This window comes from Equus przewalskii, chromosome 9 (genome assembly GCF_037783145.1).
Source record: "Equus przewalskii isolate Varuska chromosome 9, EquPr2, whole genome shotgun sequence".
NCBI lineage: Eukaryota > Metazoa > Chordata > Mammalia > Perissodactyla > Equidae > Equus > Equus przewalskii.
In genome coordinates this window covers 36,545,575-36,567,374 of record NC_091839.1, presented here as the reverse complement: position 1 = coordinate 36,567,374, position 21,800 = coordinate 36,545,575, and the positions used below count along the sequence as shown (strand labels likewise).

At 35.3% G+C, this 21,800-nt stretch overlaps 1 protein-coding gene across 27 annotated transcripts in view; it reads right to left on the bottom strand.

Moving 5' to 3' along the window:
- Positions 1 to 21,800, bottom strand: part of DOP1A (DOP1 leucine zipper like protein A) — a 91,460-nt gene that overhangs the window by 17,888 nt on the left and 51,772 nt on the right. For all 27 annotated transcript variants that reach the window (XM_070559061.1, XM_070559044.1, XM_070559045.1 and 24 more), the window contains 12 exons: positions 19,889 to 20,510; positions 18,976 to 19,250; positions 17,656 to 17,808; positions 15,684 to 15,784; positions 14,026 to 14,285; positions 10,353 to 12,342; positions 9,412 to 9,523; positions 9,120 to 9,302; positions 7,406 to 7,531; positions 3,265 to 3,399; positions 1,580 to 1,635; positions 326 to 430 (listed from right to left, as the gene is read on the bottom strand). In XM_070559061.1, coding sequence (XP_070415162.1) covers positions 326 to 430; positions 1,580 to 1,635; positions 3,265 to 3,399; positions 7,406 to 7,531; positions 9,120 to 9,302; positions 9,412 to 9,523; positions 10,353 to 12,342; positions 14,026 to 14,285; positions 15,684 to 15,784; positions 17,656 to 17,808; positions 18,976 to 19,250; positions 19,889 to 20,510 — 4,118 coding nt within the window. The remainder of the gene's footprint in view (positions 1 to 325; positions 431 to 1,579; positions 1,636 to 3,264; positions 3,400 to 7,405; positions 7,532 to 9,119; positions 9,303 to 9,411; positions 9,524 to 10,352; positions 12,343 to 14,025; positions 14,286 to 15,683; positions 15,785 to 17,655; positions 17,809 to 18,975; positions 19,251 to 19,888; positions 20,511 to 21,800) is intronic.

Below are 21,800 nucleotides of genomic sequence, written 5' to 3'. Positions count from 1 at the left end.
CTCAAATGACCCTCCTCTATGAAGTTCCCCTTCAGATATCCTACTCATTCCCTCCCTTTTTAATCCTACATTCTCTCCTCACTAAGTAATCACTTCTTTAACAGTTTTATGTTAGCACATTTACATTTTGTATATCTATCAACACAAGCTGTTCCCTCCCCACCCCTTTCCTCCTTATTTTTATAGGCCTCATATTCTATACCTTGAGAATCCCAGGAGAAGGTAGAGAGATCACATGGTCATCTGAAACATCTCTTATTCAGCAATTAGGACACTGAACATCATTCTTTTACCTGAAATAATATTTTTAAGTGAAATTGCTTACCCAAGAATCAGAAACTGCCCTGGGGCTGGAAGACTCAGTTGTATAGAGTCTTTGAGAAGTGTGAGCAGTGATGCCCAGCTATCCACTAAATTGGGCACTGGGATTCTGCAAGATAAATATAGTTTGTATATTTATATAAAGCCACAGTAAATTTCAATTTTCCTTGTATTTTCCCACAGTCTTTAACACATTTTCCTACTAGTTTTTCTGAAACATTCTCTAACCTTTTACAGACTATGATAGGACAAAATTCCTAAAAGCTTTACGTTTTCTACTAATATTATATAAAAAGAAAACCAAACACATTTAACATATCCAGTGTGATTAGTCTAGAAAGTTTGCTATAGAAATCCCAGTTTTTAATCACGTGGATTCTCAAAAGTAAAATACAACTGCAATAAATCTCAGTTTAATTACTGACATCAAAGTCACTTACCCCTATCTTGTTCTTTCTGCTTCTCTCTTACATTAGCTCTTTTTCCTTCACCTGAGTCTCTGTCTCATCTAAGGGAGAGCTGTTAATCTATCCTGAACATCAGTCTCTCATCTCTAGAGAAATTAAGATTATCTTTGTTTCAGTCTGACCTTAACCCAAACACCCCTATGTATCTAAGTTCAGATTTTAGGCAGTCTTTGTTTTAAGTCACAACCAGTTTAAACACACAACATAACCTAACTTTATAAATATTAGTCACAGATCACAAACTGATGCCAAGGTTGGTGATTAAAATGGAATTACCCTACGGGGGGATTAAGATTCAGGTTCTCCAGTAAGAAGTTTACCAAAATTTAAATCAACTAACTTGTGGATCAGGGGTCAGCCAAACACAAAATTGGAATAACATAAGAAGAAGATATTTTCATACAATCCTAACATTAAAATAAATCAGATTAGGTTATCCCATGTTCACCGATATCAAAATAATAATGGATTCAGTGGCAATAGGCATGGTTTCAAGAGGAGGATTTATATTAAAAAGATTTTCTTACAATTCAGTATTTTAATATGCAGTGTATCTTTGATATACTTAGGTCTTTAGGTTTGCAGGATTTGCAGGGCTGGGTCATTAAAATATCCAATGATTTGTAGTAATATATCATAAACAAAATTTCTCTGTTTCTAGCATTTCTTCTTTTAATTTTAGGGGGAAAAAACAGCAACATCTTGAAAGAATTCAGGTGCTTTTCTCCTACATTTCTTAACTTTTCTACATTGCTAATGCAGTATGGAGAGATCCACGTCAGTTGTCTTACCTTTGAATATAAGCATAGAAAAACTGAAGCATGCAGACTTCCAAAGAAAGATGTTTCTATAGACAAAAGAAATCAATTTTACAGTGAAGAATAATGCTGCCTTTGCTTTTTCATTGTTGCAACGACTCTGTATTTTACTGCCAATTTTTAATTTAAAAAACGAAAACAAACATGAGTTTGTCATAAAAATTATGCAGCTCTTTTTCGCTTAGTAGGGAAAACAACACAAACAGGTAAGAGTTGAAAATGCATGAAAGGAATCAAAAGATTCTCACTTCCTCCCCCTGATGTCAAAAGCTAATACTCCAGCTATTGCTTTTAAATGATCCATTTACTTTATAAGCATCAAAACTAGTTTTATCTTAATCAGCTTATGCTTGGTTGGTGCTATCAGACTTAGGTTGAGTTTTTTTTTATAAAATGTATTTAAATCTATTTTACCACACATTCCTGAAAATTAGTGTAGTTGTTCAAATTTGGGACCAACTTCTAATAGCTAAAATGCAGTCTTTAAAGATAGTGCTGAGGGTAACACAATAAAAAGAAAACACCTACCCTTAGAAATTAGTAACAGGTAAGAAAATGATACTGATGTCTACTGACATTTACCAATTTGTTCCTTTTTAGGACCAACTATTCCCTTGAAGGTTTCCCTTTTTACCACACAAAGAAAAGTCAGGGATCTGATGGATACAGAACTTAGTAGACTGAGGCAGAGGGGCAGCAACTGGGGGGGTGAGCGGGTGGAACTTACTCTTGTTCCTTCACACTTAGTCCAATGTCTGGCACGAGATGCTCAAAATATTATGCTGAATTGAGGTTTCAAATGCAAATTTAAAATCCTATCACAAATGCCCCAGAGGTGATTTCAAAATGGTAAGGAAATTATTAAAAAGTTAATAAAGACACTGGCTATTCACATACGTAAGCACACTCTTCCCACTGGCAATACAAGAAAAAGATAAATGAAAAAATAATTCAACATTTTCAGAGATGAGTAATAATTCCTCTAATAATGTGATTAGGTCTATTTTGGCTTGGCTTAAATCTAACGTTCGCAATTGGTAAATACTTTCCAAGAAAATATGACCTGTTATTGCTGGAACAAAGAGCAAAAAGAGTAGGTATGTCCATAATTTTACTAATTTGTACACTTTTATGTCTGCCTAATTAGAGACAGTGCACTGTGAGTGCAGAGATGATGTTACTGATTTTCTTGCAAAGTCCTTGCAAAGCACAGTCTTGTACAGAGTCAAGAAATGACACTGACTAGAACTAAGGTTATGGCAAAACACTGGGAGCTTATAGAATTGATTCATTCTGAAGAGAAAGCAATACAGAAGCTGTGAAAAAGGCAACAAGTAAGGTAAGCACACCTTGAGCTATGACTTCTGTGTTTCCTTTAAATGACTAGAAAAACCTCCCCTAAGAATTTGGTCAAAAAGCTCCTGACTGCTTTAGATGTACATATAGAGAGACATGAGCAGCGAACTGCTCTTCACTGGCTGCAGGAAGTCGCTTGCAGACATTCATCATTGTTTTTACTGCAAGTAGTGTGAGGGCCACGTGCACTCATCTCTGAAATATGTACTATAGTCAAAAGGACATTATTATACAAAAATAACTCACCCACCAGCGTCATTTCTGAAATAGAACAAAACGAAAGCAAAGAAAACCTTTTTTACCTTGTCCTTGGCTATGGCTGGGGGCTGCTTTAAAACTTCTTTCACAGTCTGTATAACAGTTTCCGCTCTCATGACACTGATCGAGCGAACCAATTCTACTAGTAAAAGCTGTTCTTCACTGGCTGCCGGAATAACCTGGATAACACATCATTGCATTTACCTTTGTATGTTTGTACGTACGTCTTTAAGAAGAAATCACAGAATTAAGAGAATATTTTATAGCCTGTTCTTAATATAAAGGACTTTTTTTTCAAGTCACTTGATTACTTTAGGTAAAATTTATTTTTTTAATCAATATAATACATGGACATCATTTCAAAAAATCAAATAGGGCAATAAGCCTGATAAGAAAAAAATAGCAGTGCCCAATCCCAAAGAGACCATGCTCAACTCTTAGTTCTTTTCTATTATTTCTAAATAATACTCACTGCTATTATTTTTCCTATTTCATGGTCTTTTCTCAATTAGACATTATCTACTGACCTCCTAACTTCAGAAGACAAAGATTTCTCTCTCCTACACTTTTCTCCCTATCCTCCCAACACAGTAATATAACTTTATGTAAATCAACATCCAGTGTTCATATGACTATTTATGGTTGCACTGTATTGTACTATCATTGCATTTCTCTTCCTGTACAACTTTTCATTTTTCCTAGTATTAGTGAACTTTTTTGTTAGCTTGGTTGTCTCTATCATAAATGCATCCCAAATTAACCGATAACGGTAAATCTCCCCTAAGTACATATTCAATAACATCAGGTAATTAATCTTCTACCCTCTCTTCCTCCTCCTCCTCTCTTTTTTTTTCTTGAGACAGCTGTACAATGTCTTTCTGTTATACTCTGCCTTGGTTCTCTAGGCTTGCTACACACTATCATCTTGACATCTCTCCTATGACCATCAGCTTAGAGATTCCATCTCCTTTTCTTCTGTGCTGGAACCCCTATTTCTTGGATCTCATGTCTTCTTCCTTTTTGGTTTATTCTGTCTCCAGTGGAGATGCATTTTCCAGTAGCTGAGAAAGGGTGAATTGACGGCAGTTTTTTTTTCTTTTTTTTTGAGAGAGTGCATGGTTCAAAAATGCCTTGAATGACAGTTTGGCTGGATATAGGATTATAGGTTAAAACTAATTTTCCCATCACAATTTTCAGTGTTGCTACTGAGAAATCTTATCATTTCATTGAATAGGACCAGTGTTTTCTCTTTAGAAGATTTTTAGATCTCTTTATCTCCAGTGTTCTGAAATGACATGCTGATCTTTGTGTAGATCTCTTTTGTTTCATTTCTGGGAAATTTTCTTGTATTATTTCTTTAATATTTTTCTCCCCTCATTTTTTCTTTCTGCAAAAGATACAGGCATACCTCGGAGATATTGCAGGTTCAGTTCCAGACAACTGCAATACAGTGAATACAGCAATAAAGCGAGTCACACAAATTTTTTGGTTTCCCAGTGCATATAAATGTTATGTTTACCCTATATTTTAGTCTATTAAGTGTGCAATGGCATCATGTCTAAAAAAGCAATGTATGTACTTTAATTAAAAAATAATTTATTGCTAAAAAATACTATCATCTGAGCCATTAGCAAGTAGTAATCTTTCTGCTGGTGGAGAGTCTTGTAAAAAATGCAATATCTGCAAATTGCAACAAAGTGAAGTGCAATAAAACAAAGCATGCCTGTATTGAGTCTCCAATGTCACTCCCTTACTCCCCTAATTTTATTATCTCCTTTCCCCTATTTTCCATTACTCTAAGTTTATATTCTATTTCTGGCATTTATCTACTTTCTCTTCCAACCTTTACACTGATTTTGTTTTGCTTCTGCCATAAGATTTTTAATATCCAAGAAAAACTTCAATTTTTTGCAATGACCTTTCTTATAATCTCCTCTTATTTCATGGATGCGATATGGTTTCACCTATTGAAAGACATCACTATTATTATTTACATTTTCTTGTTACCTCCATTGCTTCTTTTGAATTTTTTTGCCTAGTTGTTTTGGTTTTTGTCTTTCATATTAGAGGCTTTCTTCATGAGCGGTAATCCTTGTCATTCTATTCATATTTAAATGTGAGGAATAATAGTATAGCTAATATTTGCAGAGTGCTTATTAAGTGCCAGGCATTGCTCTAAGTGTGAAAAATATGGTTTTGATTAGTGCCGTTGAGTTGATTCTGATTCCTAATGACCCTGAGCACAGCAGAGTGGAACCCTGACTGGTCTTTTTGTACCATCCTCTCATCTTCTGGTACTCTATCAGACAATGCTCTACTGCTATTCATAGGGTTTTCATGGCCAATTTTTTAAGAAGTGGATGGCCTGGTCATTCTGTCTTAGTCTGGAAGCTCTACTGAAACCTGTCCACCATGGGTGACCCTGCTGATATTTTAAATACTGGTGGCAGAGTTTTCAACATCACAGAAACATATAGTCACCACAGTATGACAACCGATAGACAGGTGTTGTGTTTCCTTAACCAGGAAACAAATCCAGGCCACGGTGATGACAGTGTATATGTATATTCTTCTAATTCTCACAAACCCATGAAGTACTATTTCTACCCTGAGGTCACATAGCTAGTCCCTGGAGGAGTTAGGATTTGAAACCCAAGGATCTAGTTTCAAAGTCTGTGCTCTTAACAACTATGTTATTACTGCCTTTCAAAAAGAAATTAACAAGTGATGGGAGTCAAGCATTTGTGTACAAGACTAATTAATAGGTAGGCCTCCCTGTGTGGTGATAACAGCCCAATTTTTTTGTTAGGGGACTCAAAAACTTCAGCTATAGGTCTTCTTGTCTTGCTCAGGTCATCTTTCTAGAGAGGAATCCTCAAAACTACCTGAGGGACATATATCTTCTTGCCATCTCACTGGGGTGAAACTGATTCCCATTTTTCAGTATGTAGACTTTTCCTGAATGCTCCTGTTTTCAGCATGAAGTCTAACTTCTACCTGTGTCAGTCTTGTGCCCCTGAGTCCAGAGCCTCTCTTGACAAACTCTTCATAGAGTAAACTTGACTCCAGTCTCCTGCTGGAGTAGGGTAGGAGAAGTGGGTGGTTGCTTGGGTTGGGGGAAAGGGCTCTAGAAGGAGTCTAAGCGCTCTTTACATAAGCTTTCAACCAATCCTCCAGATTTCAGCCCCATCCTAACCCTCTGCCTTTAAAAGTACCTGATACTCTACTCCCAGAGACTGTCTGGTTTTACAGCGAGAATTGATTCCCTTCTTGCATGCACTTAGATATCAGCTTTCTCTACTCTACTAAGTCAGCTACAACTCAGACTTGTTTTTCATCTGGCAAAATTTCGTTAACACTTATTTTTTTGCGGTTACCTCTCCCAATTTTTTGTCATTGTGGGTTTATGTCTTTTAAAATTCCTTTATTCTCATTTTTGGAAAGACAGCAGAGAAGAATGCATGTGTTCAATATGCCATGTTAAACCACATGTCCTTGACTGCTTTTAAATAGTCCAGGATTTCTGTTCTGTCCAATGTAATGTGTACTACTGAATCCTCACATGCAAACTAATGTGATAAGTGGGAATGTTTATTTCTATTATTTTAGAAATGTCAGCATATATGTAATGTGAAATCAGCACAAAAATAACAGATCAGAAACCTTTAGCTAAACAAATCATGTATCTTGTGTGAATGTAAATTTACTAGTCTTAATATCCTGAGTCACTATTTCTAATATAGAATACCTTTTCTGAACTTTCAAAGTCACAAGATTTTCACATATAATCCAGTCAAAACCAATACACGAAATACATTTAAAAATAAACTATTTACGGTATCGTGAAAAACTAGTCAAGGTGAAAACTTCTCTCTATATCCTTGCTTTGTACCTTGAATGACTAGCATTTTAAAAAATACACTGTACTATATTACCATTTCTATTTAAAAAAACAGCTACAGTTTTAATATCATACTAATTCCTTTTTTCAAATAAAATTATATCTTTTATACTTAAGAAATTTAGGCAACAATACATTATCTAAACCTGTAGACAAACTGCTGCTTTTCACTACCCAGCCCATCCCTGCCCCACTGCAACTAAGGGAGAGCTGAAAATCACCGAGTCCTCACCAAATGCTTACCAAGTGAAAAAAGAAAAAGTACCCAATGGTTAAATACACACCTTGGTCCTGGTGGTGGTTTTGTTCTGTTTTCTTTCATTCCATACGAACGCAATGGCAGCCATAAAGTGAACACCATGATTCATTGAAATGGGGCCTAATAATTCAAGAATCTGTTGTCTCAAGTTCTAAAGCAATTAAGCAAATGACAAGTAAGTTAAAAATTATGGAAGCATTAATAACAAAACTGCACTTTTAGTTTTTCTTGAAATAATACAGTAGCTATATGTTTTACTACCCAAACAATAGTAAACTTTAACAGTGTTAAGAGATGCAACCATGGTCATTTTAATTCTGGAAAATAAAAAAAAAAAACCTATAAAATGACAACTACCAATCAGCCAAATGCAAGAGTCTATTTACTTGAGATAATTAAAAAAACACAATATATGAGATTCAATTACATTTGATGTAGATTCTTTAAAAAGTAGGGGGGGCAGGAGGTGTTTTATATTTAAGTCAGATTAAATAAAAGAAAAAAGCATCATTTAATCCAAATATCAGTATGTAGACAAAATCTTCTAATGGTTCTAACCTTTTTCCTTCTCCCAATTCTAGGTGTGTTCCCATGACTCCCAGATCTAGAAAGTCAGGTCTAGGATTAAGGTTAGGTAATTGTGGGATGTCAATTTGACAACCGACATAGTATACACACTTTTAAATATTCATACAATATTCTTCTAATATAAAGTAAAAAATGTGGAAAATACTCGAGTATAAGGAAGAAAAAAAATTCTTAAATCAAGCATTAATCCCGTCATCTTGAGATAATCAGTATTAATACATGAACTTTATTCCTTTTTCTGCAGATAATTTCTTCTTACATAATTGGAAATGCAATATTTACTGAATTATGTAATATCCCTGTTTCACTTAAATTTCCAAGCACTTTTCCATCCACTAAGAATTCTTCAAAACCACAAATATTAGTGGCTATATAATGTAACACTGAAAGAATAACTTAACCATTTCCTTATTTATTGTTGAGGGCCTCTTTTTTGCTATATTTAAATAAGGCTATAATGAACATCTTATAAATAAATTTTTGTATAATTTTGATTACCTTAGAATTCACTACTAAAGTAGATTGCTAGGTCAAAGCCTGAAATTTTTAAAGCTCTCTGTAAATTTAAAATACATTTAAATTAAATTTAGCAATATTGCTAAATTGTTTTCTAGGAGGGCTTTGCACATTAAAAGTCAACTTAAAATGTCCTAAAAAAAGGGAACAAAGTTATAACATACAGGCATGAATGAACCTCAAAAACACTAGGTCACATGGAGGAAGCTAGATATGAAAAACCAAATAATGTATGATTCTATTTATATGAAATGGCCAGAAAAAGCAAACCTATATATAGAGAAAACAGATTAATGGTTGATTGTGATTAGGAATGGGAACAAGGAGTAACTGCAAATCGGCACTACGACCCTTTTTGTGGTGACAGACATGTTTGAAAATTAGATGGTGGTGATAGTTTCACTCTGTAAATTTACTAAAAACAAAAAATCACTGTATCATATATACTTAAAATAGGAGAATTTTGTGATATGTCATATCTCAATAAAATGGATAAAATTATTTGATGATTAATTATTCAATCCATGCAGAGTACCAAAGGAGTACTCAAATTATTCACAAATTCTGAATATAGTCTTGGGGAAAGTGCCTGAATAGACTCTTGGGCTCCACAGGTAAAGTGCGAATTGTCTAACCTTTGTAGCTCCAAGATTAATAGTGGTAACAGATGCGGATGCAGCAATAATCATCTTTTCTGAAGAATCAGCCTGATGCAGGATGCTCCAAAGTAACGTCACAGAGGACATGATCATATGAAGAATTGAGAGGATTCCACTGCGGGCTTCAAACAAGTGTTTTTGGTCTACATTGACCAAAAGCTATTGAAGTTGGGGGAAAAAACATATCATCATTTACTAAGGTTTACAAATGAGGACTCAGTAGACCTGATAGTCTTTAAAAAGGAGGCAAATATTTGTGCAGCCTTACTTGGTGATACTGTGTAGTAGGATCCAACAAACAGTAATGGATAATGGCTGTGATCCCTTCCAAAAGGGTAAGAATCATATCTGGTGGAATAATGGATGCCATCCACAGAGGCCTGAAATAAAATGCATTCATCTGAACACAACTTCTGTGAAAGACAAGTTTGTGTTTTATTGATAGTAAATGTCCAGCATGTGGTAGGCACACAGTAAGTGCTCAATAAGTATTATATGAATAAACAACTAAAAGGATAAATTAAGAGCTTTTATATCCTAATCTATAAAATAAGTGAGTCACACTAAATGTACTAAAGTTCTTTCTGGCTAAAAAATTCTATACAAAATAAACAAATATCGCTAGCAAATCTCGAGTAACCACACGATGGCAGCATGTCAGTATTAAGTGATACAGGCAGTTTTCTTATATTTTACATGTAGTAGCTGAGGTTATACAGGAGATAAACCAGACTCTAGTCTATGAAACATCTGGCTAATTTTTGACAGACTAATTTTGAACATGGCCTGGGGATACAGATAGAATTTACCACCAAACCATGAAAATCTAGAAGAAATAAAATCAGATAGGATTTATTAATAAATAAAATTATTTGTAATTTAAAAATAATTTTAGTGTGAAATTGATTTGCATTTAGATAACATTAAAATAAACCTAGGGAAACCCTTTGCTGAACTTTCTATTACTTTTGCCAACTCAGTCAAGAAGACCATTAAAATTAATTTTAGCCCTTAGGAGAAAAAAGGCCTGTTTAAATATTCCTTCCCTTTCCATTCTTGATTCTTTTATTGATACTCCTCCTCAAGCTAAATACTATTTGCAACCTACTGATAACGACTAATTTATTTACTCAAATTGTGACTTTCTGGATGATTAAGCAATCATATATGTGAAAAATGTCAATGATAAAGTTAAAAATCAACCCTTACCTACTATCAGATAATCCGGTTTCATATTTGTACTGCTGAATTAGATTATCCAAATTTCTGCAAAGTTGTAGCGTTACAGAAACAACCACTCTCTGTAGAACTTTCCCCATGTAAGGCAGAGTAGATGTGATTAAACCAATCCATTGTGGGTGCATCTTACAAGCACAGTGTTGATGTAAAGCTCGTATCACTGCACAGAGGAACATGCCTTGACATGTGATCGGCTGAGCGTGCAAATACTGAAGAGAAGTCATGGGCTGATGGGGACTGATGTGTTCCAGATCAGATACCACAAAATCAAAACCTGTTTCATTCTCTTCAGGGATAGTCATTACCCGGTGTTCTAGAACAATGAGCCTCTGAAGTACTTTCAGAAGTTGTGACTGGAGTGTGCTGCCATTGTCAAATTCATCCTCTGAGAAATTGATAAGGCTGTCCTCTGAGAAACCTTCTTCAACAGCAACCACATTCTTACCTGCCATTTTCTCACTATGCCACTTCTGTGCACTAAAGATAGATGACAGCAAACAGTGAAGAATAACTTTCTGAACTTTGCACTTAGATAACATATCAGAGATAAAACTAGGGAAACCCTTTGCTGAGCTTTCTATTACTTTTGCCAGCTCAGTAAAGAGTAGTGTCAAAATTTCTATGCTCATCATCTGCATGTTTCGATTGCCTATTAAATCTTGTGCAGTGACCTTGACATGAGTTGGGTAATGGCTACGCATGTAATATAAGCAGAGGGAAATAAGAATTTCTATGTACATAGAACTCCGGAAGTTATGATTTGAGTCCACTGGTATGTGACTATAAAAGTCTTTGCCCATAACAGAAATCCGGTGTCTGGCCAACAGATTCTGAAGCAGAGACAACTGAGGGGTATATGCATTATTTACACTAGTGGTTGAAATGGCATTTACGAAAGCAATAGGGTTAGTTTTCAAGATGGCTTTGATGGCAGAAAAGGCATAGAGAGTCCTTGATGAATCATACAACTGGAGATACAGAAGCACATGTTGATAGAGAGGATGGATGTTGAAGCTGGGAGATTTCCGTGATCCTGGAGAACCCATGTCACTCTCAATTTCAGAAATCTCTCCCTCTCCACAGCTATACCAGTTCTCCAAATCCAGACCATCACTAAAGAATACACTGGTTTGTTTGAGTTTTTCATTTGAAGGTTTTTTCTTGTCATCATCCTTTTTTCTGGCAAGTTTGACTTTAGGTTTTGCTCCTGGTTGTTTACCTGACTCCTTAACAATTGTTTCTTTCTCTGAGACTTTTTCTGATAGTTTTTCTTTGAAGCTGAACTGAATACTACTGTGACTCCTCTGTCTAGATTTGGTTTCTGTGGAAGCAACAGAAGAGTCATGGACATTCTGTGTGGTTCCTGAAATACAAGGTGAGGAGCTATTTCTGGAGATTCCGTTTGCCACGAACTCATGGCCTCCCTCTGCAGATAGAGACAGAAACTGAGAATTTTCGTTACTCAGCAAAACACTCTGACTCCGCTCAGCGAACTGTTCTTCACTTTTAGTTGCCTCCTTGCCTGGATCTGCATCATTGTGCTTTGGGGACATAGCTTCAGTTTCTAACTGAGATGTAACTGATGCAGATTCTGCTTCAAGGCCACTGACGACTTTACATATTAGGTCAAACACCACCTGCTGAACGTCATCATCTGGAGAGTTGGCATTTGGGATCTGAGATTCCTCTTGGGTATTTACATTTTCAGGATCAACTTCGTAACTCAAGTTGTCCCCAGCAGAGGACTGTGAACACCCAGAGTCAGAACTCTGAAGTATTTCAATTGGCTGGTCTGGAAGATCAAAATCAGATACAACCATTGGAATCGTCTCACTGCTGGTACTTAGAAGGGAAAGTCGGTCACTTAACGGATTAACAGTGAGACTAAAGTTCTCTATCTCGTCCATGGAAAGTGGCTTCTCACCATTTCCTTTAGATGCAATGAATTGAACTTGGCTTACTGGCATATAAGAAAAATAGTAAAGAAGGAAAATATAAAATATATTAAAATAATTGAAATGTACACTGAACTCAAGATCTTTAATCATTAGTTTCATCATCTACTTATATTTTCCTATTAAAATTATACTTTATTACTATTTAGATGTTTTAAGTTAGAAAATTATGTTGATAAATATTAGCTGGAATTTAATAAAGACAATTCAACAATAGAAAGCCTATTATTCAAATGAATTAAACAACACATTTAACAGAAAATATAAAAATTTGTCTTAATCCCCAAACAAGACACCCTTTCTACTGCAGTTCAAAATTTTAGTGTTTTTTCCCTCCCTGTGTGATACTTCCCTTCACTTTTGCTGTTTCTAAGAATTCAAATAGTTTAGTATATAGTTAATGTATAAATACACAAATAACCTCCTTGATTTTAATAAAATTCAACAAACATTTATGAATTATCTAGTCTGAATAATGCCCTAAACCAGGAGACAATGAGGGTAAGAGAAGGAAAAGACATCACTCTTTTCTGCAAGGAGTTTAAACTAAGTAGGGGATCACAAATACATTCCTCCATTTCTATACTTTTGGGGCCATAGTATGTCGATGGCCTTCCTTAGCAAGGGCAGAAGGCTTAGTTCCATATGAATAGTACAAACCAAATGCTATCAAATTCAGGGAAAGCATTATGATACCACGGGTGAGGTGTGAGACTGATCTCGAGGGAAAAGTGACAATTCGGCAGACAGGCAGGAACTGTGGCAGGTAAAGCACTAACAAAGAAGTTCTGGCAATAAGCAGGGTAGAGCATGTTCTTAGAAGGTTCAGAGGAAGCGGTGGGAAGGAAGCTAGAGAAAGGAACCGAGGCTCTGTAGAAACACACTAAAGATGAAGTAGGAGCATGATGGTTTAGTTCCAGCTTCATCATTTACCAGCCATGGGACTTTGAGAAAGCTATGGCCTTCTAAGCATCAGCTCCCTGCTCAGTAAAAATGACCTTTTTATTACTGACCTCACAGGGTTATTTGTCAAGACATACAAATGAGATATGTGAGACTCTTTTGTTTCTAAAGTATAATAAATTAATCTATGGAGCCATTATCACTGTATTAGAGAGAGCATCGCTCGACAGTTTATCAAGTGTGAATTTCATAGTAATAATGGCGAATGGTCATCAAACACTTATAATATGCCAGTCACTGCACTAAACATGCCACAAACATGACTACATCTAATGTTCACAATAAAGCCTTGAGAGGTGGGTATTATTATTCACATTTTACAGATGAGGAAAATGACTCATGAAATATAAACGTGCATTATAAGCTTACTATAAATTCCCAGTAAAGTATCTACAAAGCTTTGTAGGATCAGGACTGCTAAATAAACTCTAAAGGTGTCTCCATCAAAATTGAAGAACTTCTTCTCTGACCAGAGCTGTGCTGATTCCTCCCCTGAAAGAGTCAACTGATCAGAGATCCAAGTCCTCTATCTAAGACGGTCATTGATGAAATACATTCTGACACGGCCCATGTGAGCACTGCTATTGCATGATGAGGGGAGAAAATAAGCCCAAGGAGAAAAATCTCACATTCAATTCTCTTGCCAATCAATCTTGTGATCACGTCTCACATTATTTTAATAACTTAATTCTAAATAAAGATGTTTACTTCCATATGATATTCACCATTGCTGCATGCAAAATTTTGCATGCAATGCTTGTCACTCTCTTCTCCAGGGTAACAGGGAGCCTTATTCCAATAACGTTCTGCTTGTACCCGCTGCACTGAAACCCTCTGAGTTTTTGGATGAAGCAGGAGCAACAGCAGTGGTTCCAAAACTCTTGCAATATCATGTCTTTGTAGGACTTGGTTCAGCCAGGCTTGCCCCACAGAGCTAGTAGAACCATCGAGACTATTAAGGCTATCTAACATGATGAACAGCGACCTACAATAAACACCAATAATTAAAACAAAGAACAAAACACCTACTTTAACTATAACACACTAATTTTTCTAAAATTAACACTATTCTAAGTTATGTTTCTTATTTTGAATTAACTACTTTAAACTGATCATATTTCAGGATAACTTCTGACCACAGCATTTTAATAATCTTAATCTCTACAGTCTCAGTATACACAATGAGAAAGGAGACAACACTCTTTTTCCCTTTTGTTATATACTTGAGTTTTTTGAAATTTCACAAGCACACATTACTTTTATAAGATAAATATAAAAAAATTAGAAAATTAGTCTTGTTTTAGCAACATAATCCTGTTCAAATCACCAAATACTGAACCCCCTGCAAGTCAACACTATTTCCACGCTGGTCCATGCTCCTCTGCTCCCACTCTCTTTATGAGTCAAAAGCGTGTGCTTAATTCAAGGAAAGACCTTCTCTAAAAAGTATGGAGGTATGGTTTGGAATCAGAAAACCCAAGATTCAAATCTGGGCCATCCACTTTACCTCATGTGTGGTCTTGGGCAAATCACTTAACTTGCCTGGGCCTTCACTGCCTCACAGGTATGATGAGGAAAGGCAGTCATCAAATTAGAAATGGTATTTGTAAAGTACCTAGGCCCAGGGCCTAGTTCATTGTAGAGGTTCAACAGCAGGTCATTTAAAAATGGTAATGCTGCCTGAAAAGCACCAGCTGAAATAACATCTAGTAGAGCACACATGTGATCCTGAGCTGGGCTCTAAGCATAGTTAGGTTTGTGGCCACCTCTATGAGACCTGCTGGTGAGACTGCTGTCTTATACCAATATATAAATCTACCTATACATAGCATCTCCTTGGAACTTAATGCAAATCTCTTATTTGGGTTATGAGTCATCTAAGTAATCTAGACAAACAGCAAAAGCACTCTCAGGTAGCTACAGGTTCTCTGAATTCACGGGAGGGGTTTGTCAGTATTTCAGCTGTAGATTTTAGTAAGTCTAGGTCAGGCAGAAGATTGAGAATAACTGCTGGAGAAATACAATGCAATCTACTGTTTATATGTAATTTCACTCAATGTGAATATGGACTCAAGAAGGCGGTATCCATTGCTGTATTCCTGACACCTGAGAAAGGCACCTGCCACACAGTAGGAGCTTAATGAATAGTCGTCCAATGAAAGGAAGGAGCACTGGGTCCTCCAGAGCTAGAAAGGGAAAATCTGGTAGATAAATAAAAATGCCATGCATTTTAATATACTGAGATTTTCAACAATAATTTATAAATTCTATTTATAAAATTTGTAAATTGCTATTGCCTACTCCTGCCAAAATAACCAGAGGATTCAAGAAAAGAGACATTACGATATCCGACTATAAAATCTGAATATAAAATATAACCAACCTGTCAAAAGAACGTGCAAAAGATGAAGACTTATTTATATGGAGGTCCCTTGTTAGATGCCAAAGAACTGCAAACTTTGTATGTGCTTCCATCCTTATTTTCTGAGGAGGAATATGGCAGATTAAATTATTTTATTATCTCTTGAAGATATTAAGTGATTTTAGTAAAATCAAAGTAGCCACTTAAGAGAGAGTATTATGTTCAACATTCACAGTACTCTAATACATGCTGCAATAAACTTATTTTTTTTATGGACATAGAAAAGTAGAAAATACTTAAATATACACAGAAATATTAAACCTAAAGGAGCATCTCACACTGACTCATAGATAATTATTATTTAGTTTAGACTAGGAAATCAATTTACTAGATAATTTCATAACAGGGGATAGAAAGAGCTAATAACATGCATGTCAAGATACCTTGAGAATAGGAAGCGCTTTCCCTGATTTTAATATAAATGCTTAGTAGTCAAAATTGATTTTACACAACTATATACCTTTGCTTCCAGAAATTATATATTAATCCCAAATGAATTTATCATCACTTATAAATTTAAACATCTAAAAAATTATTTCTATAAAAAGAATATTACTCCACTTTTGGGATTATTTGGAAAAGATTAAGCGTTAAGACAACAATGGACATAACGATGCAAAAATAAATTATTTAGAAAGACCAGCATTTGGTATTAGATAAGGAACATGTATTAATCACTATTTATAATTAACTTATATTACCAAAATTTTTATAGTCTTTCCATATAGACTATCCTTCAAGTAAAGGCCCCTCAAATCAGGGATTCCAACTGTCTAAATTGCTTGTGATAGGTCAGAGGAATGTTTGCTTTTTCGTGGGCTTAATAAACACTTTTCCTATGAAGCCTACGTTTATACATCAACCATTACAAACATGTAAAAATAAAAGTAAGTAATAACAGGTATTTAAATTTTTTTCATGGATTTATGATATCTTTTATTCAGAAGTTAGTATTTCTTTACAAACAAAATATTGCACACGTAAACAGTATATAGTTTGTCCTAGATTTATACTTAATGGAAAAAAATTATTAAAATACAAGGCTTTATTTAAAATTTTATTTCTGAACAATTTTGAAAGAATGTGTTGAAGCAGAAATAGAATTTTAACATTTTCCTTGGAATAAACTTTTCATTCTTCTCATTTACTCCTTCATTTGCACTTCCTCTCTTGCCAAATGCTTCATTTACTCATTACAAAGCCTTTTTTAATGTGGCCCATTCAAACTCACTAGCATTTAGTTTTTTAAAATTGGGGCAGTCCACTTCTAAAAGCTGTTCATAAAATCTTAAATTTGTATTACAGAGCAGGCACAGGAAGACCAGAAACTTCATTAAGTTACCCTGAAGAAGTCAGTGATAACGAATGCTCTGGCTTCTTCTCAGGCCCACTCATAGCTCAGCCATCTTTACTGTAACTGACTTATGTATCACTTCCTCTACAATAGGATTCAAAATCCTTATTTTGGATATTTATTATAACGAAAATAATGTAACTTTACATACTACCATTCTATAGCTTATTAATGTAACTTAAAACACATTATTTCTTTTCCCATATAGTATCAGTTAATGTGTCCAACAATTTCATCATTGAGGCCATCGATTTCTCTTTAAATGACTCAAGAACTTGGACCAGCAACAACTTTAATCATCACTACCCATAACAGGTGTCCTGAACTAAGAAATAAACCCAGCATTTGATTCTGGCTTGCTTGATTTTTCATATTACTGATGTTTTTGTAAATAATTTTCCTCTAAAAAGAAAAGAACGCATTTATTTTAAAGATACTAAGATCACTCTGAATGAAACTATACTATCTCTTATTCAGATACTAGCTGTAATCATTCTCCTAGAATTTCCTTAATTTACCTTTTGGTATAATGAGAGCAGAGGCGGGGAGAGAGCACAGGATAAGAAGAGACAAATTTACCTTATCTTTATGGGTTAACTGCTGACTTATAACATCCTCACAGATGCTAGAAGAAGGAACCAAGTTATGTAATTGATAAAACAGTTCCACACTCTTTTGGTGGTGCTGAGGCGTCCCATCTCCCAGCTGGTCCCACAATGTTAAAGCTACACGCTATAGAAAAGGATATAAAAGTGACAGTGTTATAAAACCATAAACAAAAATTTATTTAACAAACATTTCCTATTAGGTACAAACAAGTCTCTGACTGCCAGACCTGGAAGGTCTTTAATACTCATTATACCACTGGGATGACTTTTAAAAGTGTAGCTTTCCATCTGTCCACTTTCTGGTCATCCAGGCCCTTAAAACCTCTTATGATAGTGCTTTAATAATATTTATTTTAAACATCAGACATGTAAGCACTTTCTGCAGGGCCAAGATAAGACCCCATTTCACTATTTTAGTGAAATTTAATAAAGTGATGCTAGAATATATTATCTTCCTTAAGAGGATACAAATCCCACATTGAATGTAATTTAATATTTACGGTTATATGCTGCAAAGTGAAATATAATTCATAGTCCAAATACCCAAACTACTTAAGACATACAAAATAGGTCATATGTATTTCAGAGCTACATTTGTTAATGCAGCATTTGATGATCTATGACAGCATTAATAAAAATGCAACAATCTTCAGGATTTACCACCACAATGTTATAGAAATCAACTCTAATCTAGTAGATGGAACTATCCAGAGGGGCACAATGACTTGAAATCAGATTTTAAAAATTTTTATCTTTCGTGCATAAAGAATCCACCTGCTTAAGATGTAATACAATTCAAATATACTTGATATTCTTTGTATGTAGAGAATATCTGCACTGTTGTGACAGAAATTAAAGAATGCATTTTTTTCTGAATGACATAATACACCACAGATGATAATCAGACAATACAGAGTCAGGAAAACTTTTGCTGGGAGTTTTGGAGAGCTGCAGTTGTACTCTGAAAAGCAAAAGTTCACAACCACTTCATCTGGAAGTAAGTTTTACTGCATAAATGAGCTTTCCTCTTTTTTAGCTGAAATTATTTCTTCCATGGCCTTAATGACTTAATACTTGCCTTTCTTTACCCTAAGGCTTCCCTCATCCTTATCTTTTTTCTCCTCAGAAAACTGAGGAGAAGATGGCCAAAGCAGTAGAGATCAAGTGTGGTATTTTTTCTATATGATATGATATTAAGAAGTGTTCAATTAAGCCTGATTATCATCTTTAAAATCTCTGCTAAGCAAACTAGGTCAAGTATCACCTTAGGCATGTATTTCTTAGAATTTACCTTGAAAAATTCAGTCTTCTCAGCTATGTACCTCAGATTGCCCGGAGTGAGGGGAGGCCTAATAACCACAGCTACTCTTCCCTGGTTTGGACTTAAGGGTTGTGCAGGCTCCACACTGTTGATGTTTTCCCCAGTGACCATGGCCACAGACTGCGTCAAGCCCACCAGGTCCATGACTAGTGAAATAGCAACACTCTGCACGCTGAAATCACTCGCTTGGCTACAAGCATTCATCAGAGTCTGGAGCCACAATGGAGGCTGCACATGCTCCCAGTCTGAAACAAAAGATGGAAGCCAACAGAGGTCATCCCACTAAAGCTTTCACACATACTCTAACTTCCAAGTTAATTTCAAAAAACAAAGCACCTCTACTTAATTCCTTTAGGCCTTGATCTTTTAACAAAACCATGGTTTCTCACCTGTAGCTTTAAGAAAATAAAGCAGCAATGAGAATTTCATAAACTTTTTCAATATGTATTTCTTATGCCAAGTTATACAATCTATTTTCCTGTCCTAAAAGACAGTAGATTAATCAAACATTATGTTTACTGTACTATGTGTGTGTTTATATAAAAATTCCAATAAAGGTAAACACACATGATACTAGTCATAATAAAGGAAACCAGTAGATCTAAACGTTATATTCCTTTTCTTCAGAGAAAGGAGCCGATTTCTTTCTTACCTTATACTTACTTGCAAGCAAAGTGAAAGATAACAAAATCACAAAATTTTCTAACATTTCAATCTCCCCGTAATGACAATATTTTGTTAAAAAAATCTACAAATTAAAGTAACACTTTTAAAAATTAACTGGCTGAAAAAAAAAGTCCAGATTTAATATGAGTGCTTCTTAAAAAAGAAAAAGCATGCCATAGAAAATATTTAAATATAAATAAAACAGAGATGACCTTACCAGTCTCTGATTTTTCAGAATGTAACTCTGCGGTATGGTTCCCCTCAGCAATGTAAACTGGGAAACTTGAGCACTCCAAAAAGAGCTGACAGGCAGCAAGGAAGGCAGAAAGGTATTCTTTTGAAGTTTTTTGTTTATTTATATGTCTCTCTTTTACATCTCCATGTGAATCTTTGTCCCATTTTGAAGTCTCTCCTTGCTCTCGACTGAGATCCCCTTGCTGCTCTGTAGCCAAAGCCTGAGAAAAAGAGTTACTCTGAATGATGTAGAGGTTGATAAGTCTAGTGAGAAACTGTTGGACATACTCCAAACAGCACTGCATTGCAGTCTTTTGGGCTGTCTTCCCACTTCGGGGTGCTGTCCCCTGAGTGACTATGGAAGGGAGCTGGATGACAGTTTCTTCGGATCCCACAGTGGAGGCTGTTTCTGTCTCAGAGGATGTGCTACCAATTGGGATGGCAGCTGCCCCCTGTCCCTCACTCAGTTCTCTGTCAATATCATCAGTTCGGTCTGCTTGATACTGTATGAACTCAGTGAATCCACTCTCTGATGATCGACTACTAGGTGGATTTTCTCCATCTTCAAACACTTCAGTAGGATTTTCAAGAGAAACTGATGATACCTAGTAGAGATTACAAAGAGTATAAGGCTGAGTAGCTAAATGTATATATTGGGAATTAAAAATTAGAAATGGCCATGTTTTGAGAGAAGTCAGTTTTAGATTAGAGTATTCACAACTTAATGTACATACTTGGTTGAATCTCAAAATAGTTTCTACAATTGAATCATATGTCTATGATAATGAACAGGAAATATGAATATGGTTCTAATGAGTATATTAATATAAAGTCATTCACTAAGTATTTATTATTCACTACATGCATAGCATAAGGTCAGATTCTTGAGGGTAAAATTTGTATGTACAAATCTCCAGGATCCATATGCTTGTTCTCAAATGACTAACAATTTATTCAATCTACTTCATGAAACCACTTTCCTAATGTCCAAACAATGTAATTTTCCTAATATCCAAATAACGCAAGGAACGAAACATGTAAGGTAAAAAACAAAAACAAAAACGACATTTTAAAAACCAGACATAAAATCTAATAGGTCATCTGTTCAGGACTACATGAATGTGAAATTTCTGTCTTCAATATATAAAGTACCACTTAGATGTTTGCTGTTAATCTTTCATGCTTTCACAGTTACTAAATCCACATAATATGCCAGACACTGTGTTAGGTAGTAGGAATAAAAGGAATAGTTTGCAATCTAGAGGAGAAGATAAGAGACAATTACAATATAAACAAAAAATGAACTAGCTACTGAAGTAGAGCTGGAATTGATTAACCATTCCCTCCCTATAATGACAGGATGAGTATAATCATCAAGCATATTTTCTGGCTTAGTTTAAGTAAACAAAAGTTGTATATATCATGCTTTTCTTGGGTGATTAGGCCAGAGCATAATTTGAATTTGACTAAGGTCATTAAAAAGAGATCCTATTGAAGATCACTGAAGATACACACCAACTTCTCTGCTGCTACAAAGCAAGGTCTCACCCAATGTTCCTTACTTTAGTGAATCATACACCATGCATCAAATCAGCAAGAGAGAAACCTAAGCAGTGATTCTTGTACCTTCTCCACTTCTCCTTCACACTTCCCCTCCATTCACTGCAGCAGGGTGGTTTTGGGTGCTGGCCATGAGTCAGCTAAGGCTTTGCCACTTACTAGCATGGCAAGTTATTTAACCTCTCCAAACTTCGGTTTCCTCATCTGTATAATTAAGATAATAATTCCTATATTTTACAGTTGTTATGAGGATGAATTAAGACAGTCTATATAAAGCACCTGACAGTTAACAAACAATAAGTGTTAGTGATCACTCATTACCCTTACCAATCCAT